Source organism: Orbicella franksi, chromosome 6 (genome assembly GCF_964199315.1).
Source record: "Orbicella franksi chromosome 6, jaOrbFran1.1, whole genome shotgun sequence".
NCBI lineage: Eukaryota > Metazoa > Cnidaria > Anthozoa > Scleractinia > Merulinidae > Orbicella > Orbicella franksi.
This window is the reverse complement of record NC_138150.1, coordinates 19,856,108-19,879,622: the sequence shown is the minus strand read 5'-3', so window position 1 is coordinate 19,879,622 and position 23,515 is coordinate 19,856,108. Positions and strand designations below refer to the sequence as shown.

The following is a 23,515-nucleotide window of genomic DNA, read 5'->3' as shown; positions in this document are numbered from 1 at the left end:
TCGTAAGTATATTTATCCCAATTTCATTAACGATCCTCCTCGCAATTTAGCTTGATATGGCCAATGTATCATATTCAATTGAAAAAAATCCTCAAAGAATTCGTCTTCTATTGACAATTCGAAGGCAGGGGTTTACACTTTTGCATCAACACTGTTTGGTTTCTGATTCAGGATAAAAAGTAATATCAAACATTCTCTTTTTCCAATGAAAAATGTTTGAAACATTCATACAGTGACCTAATATACACATTGTAACGTTTTATAACTTATTTGGAGGAAGAAATCGACGTCTTTTGTATAAAAGCGATAATTCAGCTCTTTCAGACAATAAAAGCTTTTTTGGCTGGTGCATCTTTTGTTAAGCTTTATTCCTAAGCGTGAAGGACGCGTGTTATCAAAAATGGTTAAAGCGAACACCTCAGAGCTAAGTTTCATTTCCATTTTTCATTTAGGGCTAACACCATTTTCATTTTTCGTTTAGAGTCACGCTGCGAGTACAATGTTCAATATTAACCAAATTCCCCGTTTTTGAGGTAACCTCCAGTAGCTGGAAATGTTCCATTGGAAAAAAAAAAAATTTTTGAAGTTTTAAAGCTTGAAACTCGAGTTATTATACGGTGTCTGATGATTATGAGATTGCCGTTCTGGGAATCGCCGTTTATGAAATCTTTTTTTACGTGGCGTTTCCTCGCGTCTGAAAGCTGCTATTGATTGCTTTGGCTTGTTTTTGCCGTAAGATGACAATTTGACGGCAGATTTATTTTCTTACAGAATTAAGACATTCTCAAATTTGACAACTTTTTGACGTATTAAGGGAACAAACGCATAAAAATTTACGTCAATTTGCTAACTCTTACGTTGTTCAGATTTATTCTTGGTTCCACGGACAGGTGAAGTTGAATAGAATTTGAGATGAATTTTACAGACTTTTCACAGATATTTTCCTCGCTCATGGCTATTAACTATGCTCTACAAAGTTGGTAAGCGAACGCGTAATTATTTCGGGCGTTTTTATTCTTATTTTATTTTAACTTTCTACATTTTGGGGCGTTTTTAATAAAACAATTATTCTACTCGTGCTTGTTAGATATGAGATGATTACAGTCAACTCGGTGCTACACACCTCGTTCGCTTTCTGCCATCTTATATCCAACGCGCGCTCGTGAAATAATTGTTAACTAGTTTACCTAAACGGTACACAAGACTGCCGAAGGGAATGAGGATGTAAGGAGTGTCAATGCAGAGCAGGGTTGTTCCCATACAGAACTCCTGATCGTCGGTGACAGTAACAAACTGATTTATTTAACTTCTCGGATTACAGCACTCAGCAGCACTAAGCTTCATTACATTTTTCATTGCTCTCAGTCTTACGGACAAAACTCACGCTCTTATGCAAGCACACCCGGAATTTCCAGAAGCTTCTCTAAAGAATTAAGTAGCATTGTTGCAAGGTTTCTAAATTCGAATATTACTTGAGAAATAGAACATTCCAGAAGGTTTAGGTCACGGATGATCACGATTAACAACAAGCCGTAATTTTTGCGAAGGACTGGAATGAAGTATGTTCTTCCCCCGCGTGATTTCCGTGTGACTACAGTTGTGCAGATAAAAGATATAAACGGTGCTGCTTAAATCTGTGATTTTTTAAATGATATTAACTTCAACAAATCGCAAATAACATTTGATGAGAGGGAACTCTGCTTCAAACTATAAAATGGATGCCTGGTTAAAAATCAAAATTTTGCTGTTGTGGCAATAACGAAGCGCGCGAAGTCTAAAAATAGAATGCAAATTATTGGAACCCTGCGAGAGTCAGACAACATACGCGTTTTCTGAGAGAAATAGGAGGAAAATGAACGCCAAATTTTCGTTTTAAAATTTTTTTTAGGAGCACTTACTTACGCGCTTGAAAAAAGCTTCAAATCTTCCACCATTCCGTTTTGTTTGTCTGAGTTTGTCTGAGTTATTACGTCACTCGCGCGCTTCTCTGTTGACACAGTTAAATATCATCAATAGTACAATATAACGTTAAACCTTTTTCACGAGCGATTACAACTGGCTTACTTCTACACCGCTGGCTTTGAGAGCTTTAACATTTACGGTAAGCTAACGATAAAATTTTGAACTGACTTGGTTCTCTATCACGGCGGGCGCCTTTGACCTACACTAACTTCTTCGTTTCTGTAGTTTTCCAAATGACTTCTGTTAGTATTAGACGAGACTCCACAAGAGTGATTTGTTGGATATCCTGGACTGATGTTCCTGTTGTTCCCGATAGCTTTCATCCTTATTTTCATCGAAGAGAACACATGGAAAACAGCGCATCTTAATAGAGAGCTGCCTAATACAGAAAAGACTAAGTTCACAAAGAAAAGTTTATAAAGGAATACAGGAATGATAAAAGAAGCGTCAAAAATAGCAATATACACAGCAGAAAACTGTCACTCATCTTCGTATACTGCGCACAAGATCAGACTGCGCATTTTTAATTCTGCCATTTACGCATAACCACAATTTTTTCCCCCTTTGATCTTAACGCTACCACAATTCCTTGCGTTTCGCAAAAACTTGTTCAAGGTCCCCACAGTGTGACCTTTTTCCGATTAGAGAGCTGTCTCGTTCGTTCGCTTCAGGCTCACTCACTGCTGCAGCAATTATTTTTGCGATTACAACTTGCTTCTGCTTATTTACAGTTGTTTATTTACTATCTTAATTTCACGCATAACTTTTCCTTCTTTCAGAAGATATTTTGATTCAAGAAATGGCAACTTTCACGTTATCTCTTGTGTACGCACTGTTTCTCTCCGCCATGATAGTTTTCAACATAGTAGGAAATTCCCTGGTTTGCTTTTTAATATTGAAGAAGAAAGCGATGAAAACCTCCATCAACTGGCTTCTTTTCCACCTGGCCATCGCTGATTTACTGGTCGCTGTCTTTTTCATTCCACCATGCATTCTGAGCCATTTCATCGAGGAGCCAAGTGGAATTACTGGTGACCTGCTGTGCAAGTTCATTTTGAATGGCGTTCTGGGTTGGGTGGCGGCTGCAGCTTCGAGTTATCTACTCGTGGTGATTGCATTCGAACGCTACCATGCGACTGTATATCCATTTGAAAAGCTTAGAGGTGGTCGTTCCTCGTGGTTCGTTACTCTCGTATGGATTATAGCAATCTTACTGTTATTACCCAGTCTTGTAGTCACAGGCTACGATGAAGAAAGCCGACAGTGCGTACAAAACTTCCCAGATTACTCTACGGCTCGAGCGTACAAACTTACTTGGTCAACTTGCAATTCAGTGCTGCCGATATGCATTATGGGATATCTGTACATCAAGATTATTTTGTGTCTCCGTAATCACGTTCTCGTTCCAGGCTGTTCTCTGAATTCCGTGTCACAGTCCAGGAATAAGGTTACTAAGATGCTCATTTCTGTCTCTGCCATCTTCATCACGTGCTGGACCCCTCCCGCAATGCTTTGCGTGTTGAGTCCCGTGATTCCCGGCGGTTACGGCACGGTGTATTACGTGTCCACAGCAAGCGCGCTGTTGAATTCCTGTCTCAATCCGCTGGTCTACACGCTTCACAGTCAACAGTTCAGGAAGGGTCTTACTTCACTAGAGTGTTTCTCCAAACCAAGTAGACGGCATTAGCAAAACCGAGAAAAAAGAAACGGGTTCTAAACTTATTAATAAATCGTTAACAAGTTTCCCATCAGGATTCCAATGGATTTCCATGGAGATAACTTTCAATACTTTTCTAGAGAACGTTCTAGGATCAAAATTGCTTATTCGTATGATTTACAGAACATTCTGTGACGTTTTAGGTTAACTAATTTGGCTCAACCAGAGACTCAAATTCAAAAGGTCACCATTTTGTGTTGTTACTGAAAACAGGCTCTTACGTTATATTATACCATCAAGGATGGGTAAAGTTGCGTTAAATATCAGTGGCCCATCCGAGGATTTCGCTTATCTCCAGTATACGTAAGATGAAGCGACTAGGAGTATTTTTTGCTCCAAGGGAAATTGCAAAAGGTTCGACTAAGTTATCGGGAGTTAAGAACAAATGACCAGAAAAAGGAAAAACAAAACGGTGCTTACTCTAGTTCTGAGAAAGTCGAGTGAGAATGGAATAATACATGTCTAGATTATTGTATAAACCAGAACGTATAGTCCTAATGGGAACAAAAGAAAGCGAAACAAAACCCCAGGAGAAGTGTAGGTACCGCGAACTTTGCAGGCTTTAAAGAGAAAAACGTCGGACTACTGCTTCAGAGTTCATACGATTTTTACTTTTTCGAGAAATAGTTTCAATGCTTTGGACTACAGTACTGTTTGCTTTGAGCTGTCACGTATTGAAAAACAAGGTTTGAGTTATCGAGGGTAAAATTATAGAGAAAATGACCGAAAGGAATCAAAATTTTCTTCGACTTGGCGGGAGGTTCGAGTTATCAAGAGTTTCAGTTATCGAGGGTAACATTACAGTAAATGTATGACAGAAATCACAAGGAAATCGATTTTGGTTCGAGTAAGCAAGGGTTCGAGTTGTCGGGAACCGACTGTATAGTCAGGCTGAAATAAGGCTGTTAGCTGAATAGATTTGTAAATATAATGTAAAGAGTTAAGCAACCCTCTGGGTGGTCATGTGATCAGCCGCAACCAGGGTCTCTCTCCTTGTCGACAAGGGAGGCAATGGAGAGAGAGCCTGGGTTGAGGTTGTCGGGTCTGCCTTGTGAACTACTTGCTGCTCTTTAAAAGCAAAATATGACATGATAAATAATAATAAAAAAAACTGCGTAAAGATGACTCAATAAACAGTTTATGTTTGATGCTAATAGGTTAGTTATTTTCAAGATCTTTTAATTGTGGAAGGCGCCTTACTACTGAGAAGTTTATACTAGATTAGCGAAAGGGACATATTGAAGTCGAAAATCAACTAGCAAATACATAAAATTAGGTGAAGGTGCCTGTTCTGTCCTTATTTCTGCTTGTTACAATCCTTATGAGGTGACTAATAAGGTGGCAACGTATAACGGTCTGGCAACCTATGCGACTAATGTGTAAGAAGGTCTCACTGAGTAGCTGTCGCAAAACTAAAACCAACGGAATTAACTGAAAAAATTAAAGTACCCGATGAGAACTTGGAAAAAACCAGGTTATCCCAGCCAAACGAAATGTTAAATAAATCACTAGAACCACTCTACAAAACACTTTGGAGATGGGCGTCCATTCGATGTGCGATACGACCCGATACGTGACTCACCCCAAGAACCTTCAACTGTGGGCGTCTCACACTCAATTTCTTCTAAATTGCTTGTTTTGAGCGTAAAATAAAGAGACCATTCCGTAGTGTAGCCTAAAGACTGACATCTGAGAAATGGACAAATCACTATCCAGTTGATTGCGTGGTTTGTTCTGTTAACACTTATCCACTGCATAGTGATTTATCCAGTGGATAGGGTCATTCACCTTTCGATCAACAGGGTCCACAATGACCTTATCTTTTCGTTATCTTTTCTTCTTCTCTCTTCTTTTCACTGGAGGTATATAAAAGAGTAGGGATTTCATGAGTTGAATGAACTCGTGAAAAAGCCTACTATTTTATATCCCTCCTGCATAAAAAGGGTTAATTCCCCCTTCGAGCCTCCCAGTAAAGTCCACTCAAGAAGCATCCCTCGCACGTGCAGATCTAAATTTGTATCAGTGGCTTTCTGCAAACAGTAACAAATAATACCCAAATATTTGTGCACACTCAGGATAAGCGATGGACTTTATAGACTAAACCTTAAAAACAAGGCTGATGAAACAAAGGGTTAGAAACATGTCGTAGTTGTCTTATTATTTCGGCTAGAAGAAAACTAGCCATTCCTAACATGTTTCCTGACCAGTCCAAAGCTGTATTTCTATGATCAATAGCGTTTAACCTGAAAAACAATAACAGTGAAGTTCAAAACAACAGCAAAATACAACAGTTTTTTTTTTATTATCTACTCCGCCGTAGACTACGAGTAACCCCTCTTTCAGTTCGCTTAGTCCGTCGTGAGTGACGCGAAAGGAAAGTGAGAGAAAAAAGTGGCCGCGCGAAATCTGTTTTTTCTCGCGGGTTTCTTTCGCGTCACGCACGACGGACTAAGCGAAAGAGGGACTACTCGTAGTCTAACTTAACCGTTAAACGGAAATCAACACCCGATGTTTCGGTTGTTTACCATTAACAAACGATCTTAACAATGACCAAAGACGAAGACATGAATTTCCACCTTTTCTGTCAGAGGAACCACGGTTCCCACAGACAATTTCCAACGGACTGAGGGAAAAAGCCATTTTTAATTTATATCGCAAATGGAATTTCTATAATTTTTGTGTAAATGGTGAAAGATCAAATTTTGTTTTCCAGAGGGAAATACGGAGAGCAAAGGTCAACAAAATTTTCAGTTCCCCATTGCTCATGAGTTAACTGTCTTGGAAATCGAAACGTTTGCTTCCTAAGAGGATTGCTTTGCCATCTTCATGGATCATTCAGCTGTTAAAAATCGGAAATCTTCCTCTGATTTCTGTTTTCCGAAGCGAGGATATAGGGAAAATGAAATTATTTCCGTTGTCCGTCGGCTATTTCCTGTTGTTGTTTGCCAAGGCCCGCCAAAGGGACTAAGTCGAATTTGCCGCTGACCAGTCGCGGAATACGTGAAATGTGAACTGCAAACTAAAAGTTGGCAGAGTTGGCAGTGAGTCATGTGGGCGATTACCGTCGTGTAAAACGAAAAAATCCTTGCACTATAATCCATCAGTAACTGCAGAAACCCAAGGCCTTGTTTTATCAGTACGGTAAGTTGAATAGAGCTCCACTGCGCGTTGCTATTGGACAGGAATTGTTACCCTTTTATCAGTGTTTGAGAGTGGAAAATATAGGAGCAACCGACATTTAGCCTATGATTATACTGTAGACAGCGGAATTATTAATTTGACCTTTCATGACCACAGGTTCTGCTGCGTCAAAATTGTTAATCAATTTCAGTGCTTGCAGTTTTCTGTGATCCTGGGCGCGTGTAAAGATTGCCTCTCAGTGGAAACCAGAGAGACCCGGCACGTCGTGGGCCGTCGCGCGAGTGAATGCGCTACGCGATTTTTTTACAGGCGACGTATTAAATTTGCATTTTTTGGCTGCGGATTCTTTCAGGTATGGAAGGCAACGGGGACTTAATGAAAATGCTAATGCATGCTGACCATCCAGACGAAAATATTCAAGGACCCATGGAGGACACCGCGATGGTACAAACGGGGGTATGAGTAGAACATTTATTGTTGATTTTTGGATGACCAGTCTTGTCTCGCATGCTGGCAACGCGCGCATGTGCGTCGACCGGAACAATACGATCTTTGATGGGTTTAAAGCAGATGTATCCATCACAGATCTTTGTTTGTGCGCGGAAGCTAGAGAAATGTTATTTCCTTGAATAATACAGGCTGTGCTTCGTGTTTTTGAAGGCGGTGGGTCGTCGTTTATAACAACATGGCGTCTGTATTTTCGCGTAGATCCGTATTCGTGATACGATGTCGAAATGAATAACGATTCGTACACTGTTGAAGGAAACTCAACAGGTTGTAACTAACTCGCGAGTGTTATTTACTGAAAAATGTTAGTTCTTACCCAGCGATCGGGCGAGCTGTGCTAACGAACCTCAAATCTCTCACTTTCACTTTGTAACCCTTGCTTCCTGTACAAATTATTTCAGATTATAATCTCCCTACCGATTGCCAATCGTTTGTTTCGATTTAGTAGTGAGAATTTGGTGTCACATCAAGAGCGTGTCCTTTAGTTGGTTATTTTGTGTTTTTCTCATTGCCTGCTTGCTGAATAGTGTATGTGTTTAAGTTGTAAACATAAATTAGATGTTGATAGCTCTTGGGAAGAGTGACTTTTTCATTTGTGCACAGCACAGGTTTGTTTGCAATCAAACATTCAAGCTCTACTATATAATTAGCTATTGAAGTCATTAATGAGATGAGGGGAGTGCTGCCAAGGGTTTGAGCAGGGATCTGATTAATGTAACATGTAACCTGCTCCACTCGGTAATATCTAAAATTTTATCATAACATACACTGTATTTCTATTATTTTTACTTGACTAGACACTTCCTCTAAATTGATTACATTGATAACAACACCCAAATTGGCCAACTGCAAGTGGATGAGAAACATTCAGCCTGTTATTGACTATTTTAGACATCCACAGCTGAACAGAAAACATTCATTCACTTAACACTGCTGACAAACCCATAACAGCACACTGTACATGTTTGGAACGTCATTAAACATTTGTAACCTCAACAAATACTTCCGCAAATGTGTAAACACAGTAATTGGAGCAGAATTCAAATACAGTGGAACCTCTGTTAAGTGCTACCACTTTCTATGAGCAATCACCTTTCATGAGTCACCATTTTGCCAAAATACATATTTTCTCCCTGTTAAATCTTTGTATAAGTATATTTCACTTCTCTTAGTGTGTCCGTGTGTGCTTTTTTATGTCTTCCTTTGCTTTTGTACATTAATTTTATTTTTGCTTAACTATTTTGTATCCTTAACTATGATTACTTTGTGTGTCGATGACAGAATTTTTATCTTTTTTCAAGTCTTAGGTTTCTTGTAGGTAAATCCTTTACATCAGTCTTATTGACTTTCCTGGGCTTCCTTGCCTTATACATTGATATTTTAAAAATATTTTTATAGATGGCAAAAAATAAAAACAAAAAATAGAGTCACACTTGACTTTTAACCAGAAACCTTGGGGGATAATGGGCTGGCAAATACAGTCAGAACCTTAAGTAAACAAAAACCTATTTTATGTGGCCTTGATCACTTTTGGGGCAAACAGTTTGAAATTTGTATTGTTTGCAATCTGCGGTAAGCAGGATATTGAGGTGCTTGGCCTAGCGGTTAGGGCACTGGATTTGTAATTCCGAGGTGCGGGTTTCAAATCCTCCTCCCTGCTACCATATGGATTTTTGTTTGGTGGTCCTGAATTCAACCCCTCTACAGTGGTGTATATCTTGAAAATAGATCGTTTTCACTTTCATGCAATAAAAAAAAATAAATTGAAAACCATCCAGTGGATAAAGTCAAGAAGCTGTGATGTTACAGGAAATAAATAAAGAAGACATTTTCCCAAGTTTTAGGTCTGTGCTTTTTTCCATCCTTCAGATATTCGTCGAAACGCTTGGCAGAAATTTACAGAGCCCAGCATGGAAATGCCATGTTGGTGTACCTCCATGGTACACCAATATGGCAGCTGGAAAATAGTGTAAACACCTGGTACTTACTTAAGATCTCTAGGCAAATGATTACCTGTACTGAACAAACAAGCATTTAGTACATGAACTCTTTTCCTAATGCTCAAACTTCTAAAAAGCTTAAAAATCATGAGATAAGTATATATTTTTCGACAAATGCGATTGTACAGTAGCTTTCTGTCATGCACTGCCATAACACTGAAATTCAAAATACGCTGGTTTCCAAATAAAGCACGCTATTGAACTCTAAAACTGTAAACAGATATAAATTTACCGCCTCTTATGCCCAATGAGGAGAAAACCTTTGGTGGCTCTTTAATTTTGGATTTTAGAAAATGATGACATCATGTGAAAATGATTTATAGCCACCTGGTCAGCCTCTAACCAGTTACATGTAGTTTTCAGTTCTATTTATAATATTTAGTTCTTGATTTATAGTCTTCCCAATTAGTACATCAATGTTAAATAAGAGTGGTAAATAAAGTGATTTATTTATTTAAGCAATGTGGCACATGATAGGGTCACCATACAGGATAAATTGGGAAACAAGATGTGATTCAACTCTCACTGTAATAATGAGTGGTTACACAGTGGACATGTGACTCCTATGTTAGGACATTTATTTGTGGTATCCAATTGCTGAGCCTTTCAGTAACATGCTAATAGACCTTATCGCGGTTTTCGATACCATCTTGACGGGTAGGATAGGTCAGAAATTATGGCTAGAAGGTGCTCAGTTAATTGTTCTAATTTTCCATACATTTGTCTGTAAGTTTTTTCCCATGAAGCGTGTCTAGACGTCTGTCTACCCAGCCAAATTTTACACTCAGACAAATGCATGGAAAATTAGAAAAATTGACTGAGCGTCTTCTAGCCAAGCTTCATCCTCCAAACTTGGTGAATACAATCTTTTACCTAGTATTTTAGAGTTGCAATTCACAAATTGTGAAAAATTCAATTTTGGAAAGAGTTATTTGCCATCGGATTCCCATACAAACACTGTAAATTCTGATTGCTTTCCCCACCCATCAAGATGGTGTCAAAAACCGTGATAACGTCTATTCGTCTCAAACAATGGTCAGAGAACTGCTTTTTTAATGAGGTCTGGTCATGAATAATTTGGTTGAAATAGGATCTAATGACTCTATGTACAGTGTGGGGGTTTTATTTTAACGTTTTCTGCCAGAGGGCAACTGGTTTTCACAGGTGGATAAGGAAAACATTCCTCTAGATGGTCAAACCATGTGGGCAAAATCATCCACACAGCCAGTCCATTTGGCCAGAGCCTGGCCATTAATGAAACTCCCAACAGTGTATGAATTTAGATTTAGCAAAGTTATGGATTAACCTTTTGAAAAAAATTACTAGCAATTCAGATCCCAGTGGTGTGACATACTGGAAGCCAAGGTTTTAGAATTTAGATGATCACTTATAGGTAGGATGATTGACTGGGAAACTTCTTGTTTTCCACTGCCATTTTGGTCTCTAATCAGTTGACATGTTTAAATACTTCATTCAGTCTGAAAGGTGACCACAGGACAAAGTGAAACATAAGCCATGCGCAAAAACACTGCCCTTAAGGAAAATTATGATTTATAGAGGGAATAGATAATAAAATGAAAGATGACACCATTTAAATGGAAGTTGATAAAGATTTGAAAAGGAGATAAATAAACATTTTTCAGGATTTCTTGGGAATTTCTTGAAAATTCCCATTAATAGTAGAAGTATCGTTTGTTCCCTCAAGTTAATTCTAATATATATATTTTTTGTTCTCTTGAAAATATGAGAGACAGATGCTCTCCTCCAAGAACTGTTGAAAATTCCAGTAACTGGAAATACTTTTTCTCTTCTTCTCTGGGCCGAATATACTTATATCAACATGCTTTTAAACTGCACACATGACAATTTTTAATTTTTTTTTCCTTATTGTACAAACCATGCTTTGGTTTATCAACAGATACAGCTGTAGCTAGATTCCTGATGAACATTTCAGTTTACATGTAGTTGCAACATTTGTTCATAATACCTACAACATGTGTTCAACGGAGAGTACTGACATACTAATAAGTAGTCTTCATAACCACCTGTGGGCTTGTTTTTGTTTAAAACCAATTGGCTTGGTAGCCTATTTATATCTATAGAAACATATTGATCAGAAATATTCTATACTACATGTAACATGTATTTTAAACTTTGCTGAGCCTTATATTCATCTGAAAAATTGTGCACGTACATAAGAATATATGTACACACCCTTTTTGATAGTTTTACAGATAATACAGTATGTGCAGACACTTTATGTGTTTTGTAGTAGGGCATGAATGCAGTTTTGGAAATGTAATTTTTATTGCAATTGCTTTTTCGGGAAATGACTCTTTACAGTGGAGACTCCTAGATGTACTTTGCATGTTTTGGTAGAAGCTACACAAGAGAACAGTACTATTACCATGAATTTGTTTCTAACAGAAGAGTAAACAATCAGAATTTGGTTGTCTTAGTAGATATAATATGTTAGAGATTTTCCTGCTTAAGTGGAAAATGAACAGTAATGAAATTTGGGTACATACCTAGTAAAGAGTGCTTAAATAGTGATTGTCAAAATGGATGTCTGAATGATCAATGATTTGAATCCAAACAGGATACAATCACCTGAAACTCACATGGGCAAGTGGTTGAGTATTTCCCATTAGATTTGAGACACTTAAGTGCAAATCTGATGTTTTTGAGGTTGAATCGTTGTTAAACTCATCACAAATAGATGAGCTTGAAAAATGGTGCCTAAAAGGTTAGCAGGGTGCCAAATGCAATATGCAGTAGGGTGGTATCCATGACAACCCTGGAAGTGCAATTCGCTAAATAAGAGCCATTCGTTAACTGGCACTGTCACACTAAAAGATATCAGTGGAAACAACTTACTTGACCGAATACTTTCCTAGAAACCATCATACCAAGAGGGAGGGAGGAGATGGACCAAGAATCGGCACAGATTTGCTAGCATTAGCTGTGAAGTGATGTGCAACGATCAGCTCTCTGAACTGCACATGTATACATGTTTATTCAGTGTCATGAAATGTAAGGGCTCTGCAAATCCCCTGAGGACCACCCCACAGGTCATGCACCGCCGAGGGGCAGACTGCTGACTACATTGGCTTGAGTAAGATAAGATGAGATTAAGCCTGAATAATATTTAGCCAAATGAACCTTTTTTTTTTACGTTTTTTGGGTGTTGTGAAGGCAGGCAGAATTGGCAATCTCCTGGATGTAGGTTAGCATCTCTGTACATGTCAGTGAAATGACAGTATGAAACACAAAACAACAGAACTTACAGGAAGGCTTATTACATGTAGATGAATTTTGTATTCATTATTAGGTTTTGGTACATAACTCTGAAATTTTTGAAACTTTATTGGATTGAAATTAAGTAATTGTTAATTACAGCACTTCAAAATATAGAAAAAAATGAAGAAGAAATGAATCATCATTTTCACTAAGAAGACAGACACTTGAACACTGTAAGTAGTAGTGTCAGTTACAAAATACTATTTGATTTGAACTATTCAGTATTCAGTATGTTTAAGAGGAATCAGGGTTGTTGCTAAGCATGGGCAACTGGCAAAATTTGTCAGCTGAGAAATAGGTGGGTGCTGGATGGGTTTTGGCTTTCAGTTACCTGGTAAAGGGTAACTGTTTTAGCACTTGTTTAGCTTGTTCTCTTTCCATGTCCTTTGTCCGCCATCTTGTACACGCGAAGTCTGGTAGCCTTGAATTCAAGACATTGAATGGAATGAAATTTTGTTACCAGGCCCCAGTTGTTCAAAGGGTGGATAATGCTATCCACTTGATAACTGTTGTTATATAACAAACTACGCTATCCACTGGGTAGTAATTTATTCATTGGATAGCATTATTACATATTAGAAAACAGCCCTACAAAAATATGTGCGCTGATTGGTTAAAAATTGTGTTTCTATAACTCGATGGAAACACAGAACTAGCAATAGCTGTTGACGTAATGATGGGGCGTGCAAAGAGAATTTACATTTTGATGATCAAAGTAAACAAGTTGTTTTCCTTTTTTTCGTTGTGGTGTTTTCTAAAAGAAATAGGAAACATGTTCTCCGTGTTTCTATCAAGTTATAGAAACACTCGTGAAAGTTTGGGAGAACTCGAAAAAGCTGTGGAAACACTCGCCTGTGGCTCGTGTTCCCACAGCATTTCTCATTCTCCCAAACTTCCACTTGTGTTTCTATAACTCAATAGAAACACGGTACATGTTTTCTGTTTCCTAAAGGGTGCACAGTGCAATACAACGTAATCACCTGATGATGATTTCTGCTCAGACACTTACAGTCTTTTTCCTATCTCCCTTTGACCAAACACAAACACTGTTCAACTATTGAATAGAGACTCCAAAGTTCAAATCATTCACCACAAATGATGATCTGCTCATACTCATTATGTCATATCATGTTTTGGTTGTGGGCTTTACACACTTCATAATATTCTGTTGGTGCACATTTTCATTCAACTTTGTTACCGGTGACAGGCAGACCTGTAGACACCCTTTGGGCTGGTTATGCAATCCTTCCTCCCTCTCCAGTGATCAGTTCCACGTGTGTCTTTGTAACTTCTCTTTACCTTTTTTCGAACAACTTTAAGCAGGCAGATAATGAGAATCAAGGGCCTGATTTTATCCAGAATAATGTGTTGGCCACAAAGTAAATTCTGCCAAGAAGGATTAAAGGAAGTGCAAGAAACGCATTGGGAGAATTTACATGCTGGGTTTAGGACGTCAAGTCTTCAAAGAAAAATGTTTGCTGACTATTGCTGCTTCTTGTTAACAATTTGCTCACTAACTTTAACTACAAACATTTTTATTGTTGTGAACTATCTACAGAGTTAATATAAGATAAATGTAAAAAGAGAAATATTTGTTACATATGGCTATGGAAAAAATAAAAAAAATTGGGTGCTGGTTTACCAGAGTAGCCATTGGCCTTTGAGCTGGTTACCACCATGTTAAGGTAAATGCGGTAGAACAAAAGTACATTACAGAAGAATACATTATTGAAAATACAATACTGAAATACAAGTGACTATCATTAAGCATTTGTCTAAAATTGTGTCTGTTTTTGATCATAGGCATACCCCCAGACAGGCATGGCATTTGGTGCAGGCCACTATGCAAGCATGCAGCAACAGTTACCCACAATGAGTCCCCAGCGACAACAACAACAACAGCGGAGTTCTGGTTATCCTACCATTACTCCAGGCCAGATGAGAAGTCCAAACAATGGAATGATGCAGCCCGACATGGATTTAGTGCTGCACCAGCAGCAGTATCAGCAGCAGCCCCAACAGTACGGCAATGGTAACTACCAAGGCTACAATGGTGGCTACCAGGGACCTAGACCCGTGTCCTCCCAAACGCATTCCCAAACCATGAGTCCATACCAGACAGGTTTTCCATCAGAGACTGTGTACCCTCCAGGAGCCAGTGGTAGCCAGACTATGGGAGAGTTTGGTCCTCAGGCAGGTCCTAATCAATCCCTGGGAATGGCTGGTCCAGCTTCGTTAAGTCTGGCCGCCATGAGTAACAGGCAGCAGTACTATTCTGATGGCTATGGAATGAATCAGCCAGTGTCTCCAGTGCACAAGCAGATGCCACAGGGAGGGGGATTTCTACAGCCATCTGGATTGCCCTACTCTCAACAGGTCCCAACGTATCACTCCGGCTCATACCCTAAAAGGCCGCCGTCCTCACCAGTGCAAACTCAGATGCAGGGGTTTAGTTCTGGCGGATCATCTTATGCACCCAGATCAAATGCAGGAATGCAAATGCCTAACATGCCATATCAGTCCTCCACCAACCCATACCAGCCTCCGCATTCTCCAAGTAGAAGGTCCTCCTCCACATCTCCAGTGCCACAACAAGACCCAGGACTGTACAGCAGACCTCATGAACCCTTTCCACAGCCGAGGTCTCCATTTGGTCCAAGTCAGGCACATTTCCCGCAACAACAGCCACAGCAGCAAAGTTCCTGCATGTTTGTTCAGCCCAGTACGACTTTGCCACAGTCACACTATCAGTCACAGCAACTGATGGGTGGCACCAAGACTGGAGGCCTAACCCAGCGCCGAGCATCGTACCCCGGACAACAGAACACACTAAAGATGCCTTCCCCTCCTCTCAAGAGATCTCCTCCATCTAAGGCACCTTCACCAAACCCCAAAAGCCCAGATGCCACAAGGGCAGGCCAGCTTGGATTCGAAGAGAGAGGTTCTATCAAGAAACCTGTGGCAAAGAAAGAGAAGGCTTCTTCTCCGCGAAGCAGTGATCCCAGTGAGGGAATTTTGGAAACAACAGGAACCGTGTCAAATGCTGTACAGTGTTCGTTTAAACAGAAACCAACTGCTTCAAAGAAAGTGGGTGAAGGCCAGAAAGGTGTACCTCGCCAGAGAAGAAGCGCCTCCGATGCTGACCGCCCATCTGTGTCACCTCCGACCATTAAAAAGGACTGCATAGATGGAAATAAAAGTAAGACAGAAGAAAAAACGAGAGACAGAAGAGACTTCTTCAAAAACGTCGAAGGGCTGGATAAGGCCGAAACTGCGGAAAGGAAATCTAACGAGCAAAATGTGTCAAATAGAATCACGAAGACAGAGGCTTTAAGGCGGCAAGGTGGTCAGGAAGAGATAAGTTTGCAGAATTCATCGGTCAGTAAGGAGGATGAATCTTGTGGCAATGTTGGGGAGGATCAAAACCTAAGTGAAGTGAACAGGACAAAGCCAGATAAAGGAGTAGGAGAAGACACAACCTCAAAGGCTTCACTGCTGATTGCAAATATCAGTGAAGAGCGTAAAGAAAGTGAAACTGTCACGGCGGAAACTGGCGAATCAGACAGTAATGTTAAAGATACAATCCGAGAGTCTGACAAAAGTAACGCTTCTCCGACTAAGAAAGTGGAATCCAACGTAAAAGACGAGGTTTTGGCTAGCGAAGCCACTGAAAAAGTTAAAGAAACGTTATGTGAAGGCAGCGACATTTCTAGTGGTAAAAATGTTTATTGTAAAGAAGGCGAATCGAGCAGTAAAGTGGAACACCAAAGAGTTAATAAGGAAAGTGAAGCTGCCAATCCAGAAAAGAATGTCAAAGCTGATGATAAAAGCCAAAGAACTGGTGCAGAGACAACTAGAACCTCTAGTGTAACTGATAAAGCTGAGGACAAAACAAATAAAGCTGATAGTAAAACTGGCGAAACTATTGACACCTTTGGCGAATTAGATAGCAAATCTGCGAAAAACGTCTCGGAACTAGGAACCACCAGTCAACTAAGCGATGAAGCCGTTGATTCGTCAATTAATGCCGGTAGAGAGACTGGAAAATTAGACAAAACGGGAGAGGAAACGAATCGTGATACCCCTGCTGCGGATGTTGATAACACGAATACTGTCGGTGAAGATAAGGAAAGGGACCTTGACGATAAGACAAATAAAACTACAACCAAAGATACTGAGGAACCTGAAAAGCTTAAAGAATTGGTCAGCAAAGAGAAGGTATTAGCAGAGAAAGATGAAGCAAGCAGCAAAGCAGATGCTTGCGAAGGAAGTGGTAAGGCTAAGGAGGAACTACCCTCTAAGAGTAGTGATGCTGAACAAGCTGTGAAAGTCCAGAAGAAGGAAGGCAAACCGGCTGTGCCTTCTTTGAGATGTGATGAACGCTTGTCGTCAGATGATGATGACCGCCTGCTACATAAGACTCGAGAGAAATCAGAAAGCGGCAGCGCTCCTGTGGTCGAGAATAGAACGCTGGGAATTCAGACAGTACAGCAGCCCACAGCCACAGCTCGCACCACCCAACAACAGGCGGCTCCCATCAAGGCCACCATCATCGCCAAGGGCAAGTCTTCTCAGAACAATCAGCAGGTCATGGTGGCCAAGACCACGTCTGGACAGATGTACCTCATCCAAGGCAACATCTTGGTGCCGGTGCAGACGGTCAGCTCCAAAGATGACGCATCCAAGCAGAATCCCCAGTTGATTATTGTGAACCCGGTGAAAACAGGTTCGGGTCAGCAAGGGGCGAACAAACAACTAGCAGCTGCAACTAAGGGAGATGATGGAAACGAGGCATCTAAAGAAAGGAAAGACGAACGAGCTCAGACTGGAAATTCCCAAGGCAGTCGAGACGACAAGGCATCAAAATCAATAGTTTCAGTCAAGGAAAAGGCCGACACTGAAAGCCCTTCTGGTAATAAGAAGAGCCACGAAACTGTTCAAAAGCCGGAACGTCCGCCCAATAGCAAAATGACTGTTAAGATTGAGAAATTACCGACTTCGAAAGTTTCTAAAATGTCACCGACACAGGCTGAAAAAAGCGACATCACAGCTGCAAAAGAAAAACAAAATAACAACTCCGAATCTCCTCGAGGAAAACACGATCCAGACTCGAAAACTCCCAATAAACACGAAGAAAAGTCTTCTCCATCAGAACAGACAAATCAAGGGTCAACACCAAAGTTGCCACGCGGCCGGCCCGTAGGAAGCAAAGACAAACAAAAGCGAAAATCATACGTTCATAAAGTGAAGCGAAAGCAAGATGAAATGGAAATTGAAGAATTGAACGCGCAGGAACTCGCGGCGAAACGTAAATTTTCGAAAACTGCCGTCGCTGTTCAAGAAATGTCCTCGTCTGGCGCATCTTCGGCTGCGTCCAAACGACCTCTGGAAGTTCCAACGGTGAGTGCGAGTAAATCTCCGAAGAAACGTAAAGTGTCCACATCGAGTTCACCGGTGAAACACATCTCAACCAGACCTCGTGGCGGCATCGATGGCGACTCTTGGGTGTGTTCCCTCTGCGGTAAGGGAAGCGGTTATAACTTGTTAGGCGATCTCTACGGACCTTACAAAACAAAATTCTCTAAAGAGAAAACCGACAGTACTTCGAAGGAAGGCAAACAGTCGCAGAAATTGTCCTCACCTGGTCGGAAGTCGAGCTCGAGCTCAGACGTGCAATTGGATGGTGAAACCTGCGACGTAGACTTGTGGATTCATCGAGATTGCGGAGTTTGGTCGCCGGGTGTCTTCATGCTTGGAAGAACCATCCATGGTTTGGAGCAAGCTGTGGAAAGTGCGGCACAACACGTAAGTCAACTCAATTTTCTGCCTTATGCAAGATCTTCGGTCTCTTATTGTCTCATTGCTTTACAGATGCGTTCCCTAACGTTAAACTTGTAGTATAGTGACGTTTCGGATTCGTTTATGTTGCTGAATTTATCCTAGACTGTTTGCGGTCGGCTTTTTCTCTCAGAGTCCACAGAGCGTTTATCTTTGAGAAGCGTAGTCTTCTTCGCAGCCGTTATTAGGGTCGTGTTGCTTGACGACCCTAATAACGCCTGCGAAGGAGACGGCATGTGCGAGACCGCAGCCCTGTCTCTTCCCAATCCCTTTCTCGTCTCCGTACTGCTACCCCTACCCCCCCCCCCCCCGCCTCGCCCCGTACTGTTTCAGCATAGATGGTATGCCCACCTATTTTTCCTCTCGCGCTTTCTTTTGCCTCGTCCTCGACAGACTAAAAGATGGCTAATTGTATCCTCTAATATGCCCGATTCAAATTTCTCCTGACTCGTTTCAAGAGCGGAACGTTTTTAATTTAGAATGATTTTTGCTTTAACACTGCAAAGAGCATCTGTAATTGAATAGTTTGGAACTTTGTTTTGCTCTAATGTAAATGTTGCCAAATTAGAACCTCACAATATGTTATTGAGGAGCTCTGACAAGCCAATGTGGGTTGGGGGAAAGATGGAGGTGGGGTGTGGGTGTGGGGTGATTTGGGATGTGAGTTGCCATTTTCTTGGTTGACATTCAATAGTGTCACGTGAAGATTGTATTGAAGATTGTATTGCGAGTAAACAGAATCAGTGGCTAGAACTGAGGGCTACTAGTCACCTTATGGTCTGAGGAAGATCCACTGAATGATAAGGTGCACTGAACCCGCGGAAGGTTCCATTCAGCCAACCCTTGAATCAATGCTATGGTATGATGATGCCAACGTGGAAGGGCCTGGCAATGGTGTTCACGTTTGTATTAATCCTGTTTTCTCTTGAACAGAAATGCACCAAGTGTTCTGAACTCGGGGCTACCCTGGCCTGCTTCAAACGAGGTTGTAATAAAATGTTCCACTACGCTTGCGCCAGAGATTCAGGTACCCTACAGTTTAGTTGATGATTTTCCTTCTTCTCATTACCGGACTGCTGCTCGACAATACAATGTTATTTTGAAGTGGCTGTTGATAGGAATCGATGCAGTAAAAACCTGCCTGTAAGAACCCAGTGGTTTAAGAACCTGAAAACAGAAATTTTAAATCCCAAAAATTTAAGAATCTGTTCAGCCAAGCAGGATCAATCAGATTCTTATTTGTGGGTTAAAGTTAAATTACAGTGGAACCTCGATTTAACGAACCTCTATTTAACGAAGTCCTGGATATAACGAACGATATGCTATGTTCCGGCCAAAGTTACAGTAAAATGTATGGAATAGAACCTCGATATAATGAACCTCGATATAACGAATTCTTCGATATAACGAACATAATCCGGAAGCCCAAACGTAAAATCTACCTCGATATAACGAATTACTGTGTTTCCTTGTTTACATAGACAATTTTCTGTATAACCTCTATGTTGCAACATTTTTAAATCGCTACTCTGGAAGTGTCGCTCTTTTGTAAACAAAAGCTGCGTGTCTGCTCAAAAGTGAAAATAATTGATACTGAAAGCCACCATGCTTAATGAATTGCATCTCAAAACGCGGCACTTCTGGGTGACGAAAATTGCATTGAATTGCGTGTTTACAAATCAATTATTAACTATGACCTCGATATAACGAACCCTCGATTTAACGAACAAATTTGGCCGGTCCCTAGCGACTTGGTCAAATCGAGGTTCCACTGTACGAACTATTGTTATAGAGTCAACACTGTATGTGCAGTCTGTAATCAATTGTGTTAGGCTTATCTTAATACATTTGTGAATATATACTGTATATTTAAGGACCAAACCCAAGTATGTTTATTTTTCTGGTAATCAACAACTGTTTTTCCTTCAAAGCAATTAAGAATCTGCTTAGCCTAAATTGCCAATAACAACCCCAAAATACAAGGATCTTTTTTGCCAGACTTCTAAAAATCTAGGTTTTTACACGTTGGTTTTTATTATACTAATAATATACATGAAAAAATTACTCGATTCTGATTGGCTGAGAGCAGTGCAGTTTAAGTGTAACACCAGTGCAAATTACACATCATAATCTGGATTATGATTGGCTGAAAGACAATAGGAAATTTTCTAAGCCAATAATATCACGTAAAATGATGACCAAAATTTTGTGCAGGAACTTTGAAAAAGTTTTCTCCAATGAGAAAACATGGCTTCAAGAAAGATCTTCCGGCAGTTCCTCCATGCGAATTTTCATGTTTGCATTATTAATAAAAAAAAAATCACTCGTGCAAATTAATTCCAAATTAAACTCGAAACTGTATGATTACCTATGCTTTTAATTATTACTTGTTAGCTCCAGGAAATGCTAAGTAGCACACGAATTAGGCTCTATTTCCGTCGCTCTTTAAGTCCGGCCTCTTTGTTGAGAGTGGAAAAAACATACTGCGCAGCTTTCCGCGCATCTGCGATTGAGGGGCACATCAATCTTGACCTTACAAGAATTTCATGTCATTAATTTTATAGCATTGATGGTTTTTCTTGGAACTTGATAAAAAAAGCATTGATTCCGTCATGTTGGTGGTCTGTCTAAACTGAGTTTTTCCTTATTTCCAGGTTGTTCATTCATCGAGGACAATTTTACGATATTCTGCTCAACGCATAAGGTATGCATGAAATGTTGCCAAGTTCAATTTACTTTCAAAGAAAAGACAGTACAACTAAATCTTCTTTGTTTTTTTCCTTCAGTAACGACGCCAAGTCCAGATCTTGCAGTGCTCTTCTGTTGCGCTCTTCTGCTGTCATTTCCTGCAATTTGTCTTAAACTATTGAGCTCTAAATTTGAAGTCTGCCATCAAGCTGTACTTCTTGTTGTAAAGGAAGCGAGCTGCTTTCTCAGCTGTAATCCCTATTCCCCGTTGTGTTTAGCGCAGTGAGGCATAAGTTGTTGTTAGGTCTGCAATGTTTAGTTTCGTTTCCGTTTCGCGAAATTTAGACTTTTCATTTGTTGGGCTTTTTTCTTTATTTCAGTGGTCGATTTTCTCACAAAGCCTCGTTATAATCCCTTGAGTGAGCAGCATCCGGTATCTGAATATTTAACCCTTTGATAGAGTTGAAAAACGTAGCAATATGTTGTCTTTACACCCGCTTTTAGTGTCACGTGCATAGGCGACATCCTTCGACCATCTCTGGACATGCCATCTTTCGACATGCTATGTAAACGACTGAAAGACCGTTTAACTGTGAAACTGGCACTTTTTTCGGTTATTAGCGGTACAAATGACAAATAAATGATAATTACCAACCTCAAATGAAGGAAGAAGATTGTCGACTTTGCATGTTTCCCGATTTACGGGATAATTCAAACGATTTTAGTGTGGTCGATTTTAGTGTAGATTGGTTCTCAGTGGCGACTTCTGATAGAATTGGGCCGCTACCGCTCAGTTCGAAAGATATAAACATTCAAAACAGTCGATTTATCCCTCACAGAATGTTTTCTTGATACTCCTAGCGTTAGTTTGATGTCAAGTAAATCCATCTTTCATGACTAAAAGTCGAGTTCGACCGTAAAGAAGCCAGTTGTGCTTACATTTTTGACGTGAGCCAGGTTACATAGCATGTCGAAAGATGGCATGTCGAAAGATAGTCGCTATGCATGTAACGCTGAAAGCGGGTGTAAAGAACAATCACAGACCTAAAGAGTTAGAACCACCTTATGGAGCATAGTACAACTTAACGTACTGGGTCGGGTTTTTCGAAGGCCGGATATGCCACTATCCAGTGGATAAGTGTTAAGGTCATTCCACTGAAATAGAACCTGCACTGAGATTCTCGTCAAACTTTGCGTATTGATTTTTATATCATAGGAACTTAAATTTTGAGATAAAAATGAGGGGTCCCCATGTTCGATAATAGCACCATGATTATAGCCACGATTGCGTGCTAAATTCACGTTTCCGACGATTGTTTCTTGTTCTACACTGAGAATTGATCCATATTTATTTTACATGGAGAAATTTATTACTGAATTCAAAGCAACAAAAAAAAATGATAGGTCACCATACTCGTTTTCGAGAAAATGACGATTTACCATTATGGCGAGGTCAAGCCGTAAAGAAATAGCCGCCATTTTTTAATGCACGCGCGCCAATCACGCGTGAAATTATGCGCAGTAGGGATGCGCAATGCATCACTGGGGAATGACCTTGACAAAACAAACCACGCTATGCACAGGCACTGGATAGTGGTTTATCCGATGGATAGCGTTATCCAGCTTTCGAAAAAACCGCGCCTGATAAATAGGTTTCATTTGAGACGTCTCGCCACTGGGTCTAAAGTCATAACCATGTTGCTCAATTCACGTTTTGACTCATGGACAATAAAAGGTCAGTTCAGCCCGCGGTTTTAGTGACAGAGGTTGGAAGGCAACGTCATGTATCTGGGTCAGGTCATGTTGCTTTCCGATTGGAGCTCTTCGAGTAATGTGAGAATATTGTCAAAAGGCGATGCTTCCGTAAAAGTAATTGCTGCATTATGCACTGGAATTTGGTGGTACGCTTCGTTTTTCCACCTATGGTCACATGTAACGAGGTCTCAAAATACGAGAATGTGACCGACGTGGAGTGAAAAACAGTGCGCATGCGCTTCGGACGTGGGGAAAATTTGATTGTACGTAATAAATATGGTTTTGAGAAGTTATGTTTGACGAAATTTCGGGATAGCAATGGAATGCTGGTTCAGTGCGTTTGGTTTTGCATGTAAAGTCAAACAAATTCTAATATAAAACTGTAACCAAAACGCTACTTTTAAAAAATGACGGAGAATGATCCCGTTTTCAACAAATCAACTCGAATTGATTATTTTTCTTTTTGACGGCTGGGTTGATTGAGTCTTCCCATTAAGGTAATTCCCTATCTTTAATTACGTAACCAAGACGATAAAACTGTTTACACTGGCAAGTTGAGTTTACTTTGAAGAAAGAGGTTTTATAAAATAAACATTTGATTACACTG

General features: G+C 40.2%; 2 protein-coding genes across 2 annotated transcripts; both read left to right on the top strand.

Annotated features, from left to right (window-relative positions):
- The first annotated feature begins 1,756 nt into the window (after positions 1 to 1,756).
- On the top strand, positions 1,757 to 3,667 carry LOC145490022 (neuropeptide FF receptor 2-like). The gene has a single exon (XM_081469111.1). The coding sequence runs from the start codon at positions 2,762 to 2,764 to the stop codon at positions 3,647 to 3,649; it is 888 nt and encodes a 295-aa protein (XP_081325237.1). The 5' UTR covers positions 1,757 to 2,761; the 3' UTR covers positions 3,650 to 3,667.
- A 2,978-nt stretch (positions 3,668 to 6,645) lies between these two features.
- Positions 6,646 to 23,515, top strand: LOC145489022 (uncharacterized). Its single transcript, XM_081467910.1, has 6 exons — positions 6,646 to 6,820; positions 7,173 to 7,276; positions 14,431 to 18,432; positions 19,399 to 19,492; positions 21,120 to 21,169; positions 21,252 to 23,515. Exons 2-6 carry the CDS (start codon positions 7,175 to 7,177, stop codon positions 21,252 to 21,254), a joined length of 4,251 nt encoding a protein of 1,416 aa, XP_081324036.1. The 5' UTR covers positions 6,646 to 6,820; positions 7,173 to 7,174; the 3' UTR covers positions 21,255 to 23,515.